This window comes from Bidens hawaiensis, unplaced genomic scaffold (genome assembly GCF_021521415.1).
Source record: "Bidens hawaiensis isolate Kalapana, Puna unplaced genomic scaffold, B.hawaiensis_p1.1 tig00001093_1, whole genome shotgun sequence".
NCBI lineage: Eukaryota > Viridiplantae > Streptophyta > Magnoliopsida > Asterales > Asteraceae > Bidens > Bidens hawaiensis.
In genome coordinates, this window is record NW_027491064.1 from 3,548,006 (window position 1) to 3,555,349 (window position 7,344).

The following is a 7,344-nucleotide window of genomic DNA, read 5'->3' on the forward strand; positions in this document are numbered from 1 at the left end:
TACATGTGGTGGTGATCGCAAGCATGACATTGTGGCATCAATGGTGTGGCACTGGTCGTGACGTTGAGCCTAAATTATGGCGTCTCTTAAGAAAAATTGTAGTCCATGGCTATTAGGAGGCGTATGGATCGATCCTGTGTAATGTGGATATGTATGGTATGTTAGTGGATGTTTTAGTGTATGCCAACACCGCCATCGCGTTGTCGGATGCATATTTCTATAGTGAAATGTAGCTCCAGTGGTATGTTATATGTTTTGTATTTCGGTACCATCCATATGATACGATTTATTTGATTGACTTGCTTTACTTTGCATCGTATAATTTTATGTTATGTTGTAACATCATCTATTTATACTTGTTGTAACTTGAATCTGTTGTTCCCTACTGGGCATTCGGCCCATTTCGTAATTTTTCCCTCACACAGGTTCACATGTCACGTCAGCCTTTTCCGGGTTGGGGTGTTAAAAAATTTATTTCAAAAGGTAGATAAAAATAAAAACGTTGCGAAAATATGTTTGCATTTACTTAAAACATAATATACTCAAAGATATTTTTAAGGAAATAGTGTAATAAAATTAATATTTCTTAAATTTATAAAAAATGGTGTGGATAAAGATGAAGGTGTGGAAAAGTTAATATTGCTTAAATTCATAAAAAATTAGCAAAGATATTGGGAAAATCGTAACTTATTTTAACAAAATTGAAACACACGTGGTATTAAATAATACAATTACTCTTTGGCCTCTCTTTAAACTTGTAAATTATGCTTTAAATATTGTGAAACTCTTAAAATGTTAATATTAATTGAGACTGTAGCTCCTGCTTTATGTATAGCTAATAACTATTATACTTATGTAGTTAGGTTTTTAAAACATGTTGGAACACTACAAAAAACTTTTGATTGCTAAGTATAAAGTTAATTTATTGGGTATTTAACAATTAAAAAAGTTGAGGGAATAATGTAAAAAAAGGTTACCAACTTGTTATAGATATTTTCAATCTAGTAGTAAGACACGTGAATTTCAAAGTCGAGTATGTGTGGTGTGTGAAATGATGACCGAACAGAAGGGGAATGCATACTTGTTTTTTGAACCAAGGTTTGAACATATTACTTGTCGTCAATATATAGTAAAATCTTGTGATATTTGAACACAAAATTTAGCTGGCTACAAAAGCTAAACAATTGATATCGATGATAAAAATCTAAATTTCATTATTATGTAATTTTACATTTAACTTAATTATTTATTAAAAAAAGAAGGTTCATGACCGAAATTGGCTCTAACCAACATAAAATATTATTAACACACAACAAATTTATATATATATATATATATGTATTACATATATATATATATATATATATGTTTATATATATATTACGTTCGAGAACATAACAACTTGTCATGTCCTTGTTAAGTATCCAGAATTTCATTTTGCTTTGACAATGGCGAGAAACTTCATGCCCTTCATACAATCATCCCCAACATGACTCATGAAACCAAATTTTCCTGGTGCTGTAAGGACTATCTCATGACGTCCAAGCTCCCTAACATCCACAATACGTGAAGCACCACAACATCTGTTAATCCCGTCTTCGTCAACCACCAAGATACAATGGTTAAATGTCAAATCAAACACTGCGTCAACAAGTAATATAATTTAGTTAGTTTGCTTGCTTGCCTCCTTCATGACATACATAATTACGTGCAAAAATAACAATGAGTCATGTATGAAGATGACAAGAATATACCCAATATGTCTCCAACACGGAAATCCTTCCCCTGGACCCAAGCATTGTAATCAACACCTTGTTGCCATCCTTTATCATCTCCAACTATATACTTTGTTCCTTCCGTACATGGTCCAGCACCTGTTACCACAATATGTTTATTTCCTACCGCAAGATCGTCCGCCCGAACTACAACTATTGAAGTTGTTATAAGAATGAAGATGCACAATTGTTCGATACCCATTTTGTTTATAATTTTGATCTGTTTGGAGATCAAATATATAGAGAATGAAAGCTTGCTAAAATTTCTCTACATCTCAAATTTTCTTGAACAAGATATTTTGTAGCCTAATAATTTGTTAAAATATTCTAAAATTAGTCGTTTCAATAGTAATTAAACCCATAAACACACAAAAACATACACACACACACACACACATATATATATATATATATATATATATATATAATTTTCTACCATAAAATCCTATGTGTCGCTCTCACGTGGCTCCCCACCCCTTCTAGAGCCACTAGATTGCTTGATTTCTGAATAGAGGTCTCTTATTGATTAAGCCTTATAAACTCGCGGGTCATGGTATTACCCGTCAGATCCTCATAACCCGGATATAAAATAACCCATTTCTTCACCGTTTCTTCACCATGGCTTTCATTGTAAACCTTAATACCTTACAGCTCTTCCACAACTTCGTTTGTTTGATTTAAGATGGACTGAAATAGAGATTCACTACAAGATTAATTGTTCACTTAAATCCCGTTTCAGTCTTCGTCTTCAATGTTGCTTTGCGGCATCCATCAATCGAAGACATGATGATTAATTTAGAAAGCTCAAATCAGGGTTCTAGGAGTCACAGTCGCCGTATGACTGATTGCACATTTAATCTGATTACTGATGTGTGACATTGAATCCAGTAATAGTGAATCTTGTCAAGCCCCTCGATTTCAGCGGGAACTTACTTAATCATGTCATAACTCACACAGATTAATGTGCCGACAAGAGAGTTGTAACACCCCGTAACCGCAGCGGAAACGTAAACGGGATGCAACAGACACATCTGATATCAATAGCATTGCTTATAAAGAAAACACCACTACATTAATTCACACCATATTACAATGTTCTGAGTTTAATTATCGTCTAGGCGATAGCACATAAGTTTTACCAACAGTACATTAACATAGTTAATACAAAAAGATCATTAAGCTTCCACAAAAAGCACGCATCATCAAGCATGTAGCAATTATTCCAGTTTGGGAGTACCTAAAAAGCATGTAAAGAAAAACGGGTCAACTACGAATAGTTGGTGAGTTTCACTAATTTAAACAAAATGACAAATCATTATAATAATCATATATTAGCGATGTAATATGCTGAGCCCACAAGTGAAACCTCTGGGGACACTGTTAACCCAGTACTGTACCCATTCCGGGGGCAATGTTAACCCAGAAACACTCCTAGGGACTTCTGGGGACACTGTTAACCCAGTACGGTACACATTCCGGGGGCAGTGTTAACCCAGAAACACTTCTAGAGATATCTGGGGACACTGTTAACCCAGCACTGTACCCATTCCGTACGAATCCCGTACAATCAAATATTTATAAATACACGCAAATCCATGCGTTCAGTATGTACTTAAACATTTCAATAGTAACATGCTTCCGCCCCGGGAAAATATTTAAAAACAGTTCAGAAAAAGGGGCTCGTGAAACTCACCTTATCGTAGGCAATTAGGTATCACAGTACACCAGCTATTGGTCCGGATCTGTAATACGATCCCTAAGTTCGTTACTATGCATTCATTATTAACATAACTTTAACCGTGTTAACCGGTACATCTGGGGACACTGTTAACCCAGTACTGTAACCGTTCCGGGGGCAATGTTAACCCAGAAACACTTTTCCGGACTCAGATTGTGATATTGTTTAGAGTTCACTAGTCAAAATTACTATTAGTCGTTTTTCCCGTTTTGCGTGCCTAGCACGATTATCCATTTTTACGTTTCAAAAATGAGTTTGGTCACACACTACCCGAAAATAGTGGTTGACTGATAATTTAATTAAAGATGTGAAATTAGAGCTCGGTTTAGACGCCCCGATTGGCCGTGGGACCCGTTTCCGTCTTTAGCGTACCGGAAACTGTTAAAATTACTCAAATCATCCGAATTATTTTCGGATGATTTATTTTTACTTGTTTAACTTAGTTATATGAAAATAATCCATTTTTAGGGTTTTTATACACCAGTCAGCTCGCTTATGCGAACTTTACCGGTTTACGCGTTTTAAGCTTTAAAAGTTTGTTTTTATCTTCTTTTTTAGCACAAATAAATATCCGTTTAATCTCGGATCTTGAAATTTTGCAAAATTCACTTTTTGACAGTGGGGATTTTTATAAAAATATTTCCAGAATTAATTTTTATATTTAAAATTTATTTATCTATTTTTAAACACCATTTAAACACTAAATATTTCGTAAATACCAAACGATCTTAGAAAAATCCCAAATTTTTCCTGGATGACCCCTGCCATCCACATAGTCCCCTGTATTTTTTCCAGAATCAAAATCTCATTTTACATGCCATTTTTTCTAAAACCGAGCTAGAAAACCCTAGAACTCGTTTAACCGAAAAGCCTACTTAGAATTTTCCAACTGACCTCAAATTTTGTGTGTGACTTATACATGTTATAAAAAGCTAATCTGAAAGTTTCCAGAATTTTTCATGATATGTAACTATTTTTCACCATTTTTGGCCAAAACCGAGCATTAAATTCACCAAATATTCATCCATTGTCCAAAAATTCACAGAACTCATATTTTCATATATCTAACACCTCTGTAAATTTTCATGACCTAACTCTAAACGAGTCACAATCTGTCAAAAACTTAATCATCACACAAAAACCGAACTACCTTGTGTTTCTAGCTTCAAATCGCAAGGATCTCGCTTTCTAGCCTTTGCTATCAACTAGATACAACACCTACAAGCACAATAACACCACACCAAGCAAGTTACACCCACAATCAAGCCATTTCTTTCATGGTTTCGGTTATGATATAAAAACAAAGATTTAACCGTAAAAATTCGTTTTTGGTTCGTTTTGTAACGATTCCGACGAAACCAGGTATACTCTAACCGGTAGACAATAGTTACGTTATATTTAATGTCGGGTACATGAATTACCATAGTAATTATACGAGAGTACAAGGTTCACTGTATTGATTGTATGTGAATATAAAATTCATCGTATTGAATATGCGATTAATCGATCAATAGTTATTGAAACCCGAACGAATCGAGGATTACATTATAGACGATATCTATAATATTTAGTGATTTTACGAAGCACTAATGTTTCGGGATAAGTAAAAGATTTTTATCTCAAAACATCATCATTTTGATCCCATTCCTAATCAACACAAAATCTACTTATTGTACAAACCCAACCACCATATCCTTCCTAGTTCGGTCAACCCATACCCCTACCACTAGATTTTTGATATTGGTTATATCTTCACTCAACATACAAGTCCGTGACTTTAGATCTTTTTATACTCTCAACTCTACACCATCTTTTCTACATAAGATTTTCCTAGTGCAAAGACAAACCACAAAGCAAACAACAAACATGCCATATCTTTTTACTCTACCTATCAACCCTCGATTTCTCCCTCTTTTAGTTGAGCTACCATCAAACACACCCCCACCCTTTTTCGTTGCAGCTCAAGGCCCTACGCACACCATTCGGTTCTCTTTAAAAGCCGGGCGTGTATTCCGTTCCGAGCAACATGGTTCAAGCATACATTGGGAGCTCCTAGTTGGTGGAGTTTAGCTAAAGATTTTGAAATTCATCTCAATCTCAATTCTTAGAACTAAGTTCTGTATTTAGTGGTAGATAAGGCGGAAAGACGAGTGTGTAGCTTGTAGTGGCGGAAAACAAAAGGTATATTCGGTTTATGTTCAGTTATGAGTGTTTTGGGACAGATTGTGGTGCGTTTAGAGTTAGGTCATGAAATTTTACAGAGGTGTTAAATACATGAAAATATGAGTTCTGTGAATTTTTGGTAATTTTTGGACAAAGGATGAATATTTGGTGAATTTAATGCTCGGTTTTGGCTAAAAATGGTGAAAAATAGATAAATATCATGAAAAATTCTGGAAAATTTCAGATAAGCTTTTTATATCATGTAAAAGTCACACATAAAATTTTAGGTCCGTTGGAGAATTCTAAGTAGGCTTTTCGGTTAAACGAGTTCTAGGGTTTTCTAGCTCGGTTTTAGTGAAAATGGAATGTAAAAAGAGATTTTGGTTCTGGAAAATTACAGGGGACTATGTGGATGGCAGGGGTCATCCAGGAAAAATTTGGGATGTTTCTAAGATCGTTTGGTATTTACGACATATTTAGTGTTTAAATGGTGTTTAAAAATAGATAAATAAATTTTAAATATAAAAATTAATTCTGGAAATATTTTTATAAAATTCCCCACTGTCAAAAAGTGATTTGTGCAAAATTTCAAGATCCGAGACTAAACGGATAATTATTTGTGCTAAAAAGAAAATAAAAACAAACTTTTAAAGCTTAAAACGCGTAAACCGGTAAAGTTCGCCTAAACGAGCTGACTGGTGTATAAAAACCCTAAAAATGAACTATTTTCATATAACTGAGTTAAACAAGTAAAAATAAATCATCCAAAAATAATTCGGATGATTTGGGTAATTTTAAACGATTTAACAGTTTCCGGTGTACTAAAGACGGAAACGGGTCCCGCGGCCAATCGGGGCGTCTAAACCGAGCTATAATTTCACATCTTTAATTAAATTATCAGTCAACCACTATTTTCGGGTCGTGTGTGACCAAACTCATTTTTGAAACGTAAAAACGGATAACCGTGCTAGGCACGCAAAACGGGAAAAACGACTAATAGTAATTTTGACTAGTAAACTCTAAACGATATCACAATCTGAGTCCGGAGAAGTGTTTCTGGGTTAACATTTCCCCCGGAACGGGTACAGTACTGGGTTAACAGTGTCCCCAGATGTACCGGTTAACACGGTTAAAGTTATATTAATAATGAGTGTATAGTAACGATCGTAGGGATCATATTACAGATTGGACGTGTTAACTGATAATGATTGTTGTTACCTGCTTGCATGTGCTAAGGTGAGTTTCACGAGCCCCTTTTTCTGAATTGTTTTTAAATATTTTCCCGGGGCGGAAAACATGTTACTATTGAAATATTTAAGTACATACTGAACGCATGGATTTGCGTGTATTTATAAATATTTGATTGTACGGGAATCGTACGGAATGGGTACAATACTGGGTTAACAGTGTCCCCAGATGTCCCTAGAAGTGTTTCTGGGTTAACATTGCCCCCGGAATGGGTACTGTACTGGGTTAACAGTGTCCCCAGAGGTCCCTAGAAGTGTTTCTGTGTTAACATTTCCCCCGGAATGGGTACTGTACTGGGTTAACAGTGTCCCCAGATGTCCCTAGAAGTGTTTCTGGGTTAACATTGCCCCCGGAACGGGTACAGTACTGGGTTAACAGAGCTTTCACTTGTGGGCTCAGCATAATTACATCGATAATATT

The 7,344-nt window shown here is 35.2% G+C and overlaps 1 protein-coding gene across 1 annotated transcript; it reads right to left on the minus strand.

The window, feature by feature from the left end:
- Window positions 1-1,432: 1,432 nt before the first annotated feature.
- LOC143559861 (blue copper protein-like) lies at window positions 1,433-1,977 on the minus strand. The gene is made up of 2 exons (XM_077048308.1): window positions 1,755-1,977; window positions 1,433-1,641 (listed from the first exon to the last, which is right to left on the minus strand). The coding sequence occupies exons 1-2, from the start codon at window positions 1,975-1,977 to the stop codon at window positions 1,433-1,435; spliced, it is 432 nt and encodes a 143-aa protein (XP_076904423.1).
- Window positions 1,978-7,344: the final 5,367 nt, after the last annotated feature.

What these genes read in the sequence shown, in the direction of transcription:
- LOC143559861 (XM_077048308.1), bottom strand. Translation starts at nt 1,977, where the DNA reads ATGGGTATCGAACAATTGTGCATCTTCATTCTTATAACAACTTCAATA. An exon ending in CCGTGTTGGAGACATATTGG is followed by an intron (nt 1,642 to 1,754) that starts GTATATTCTTGT and finishes TTGTTGACGCAG; the next exon opens with TGTTTGATTTGACATTTAAC.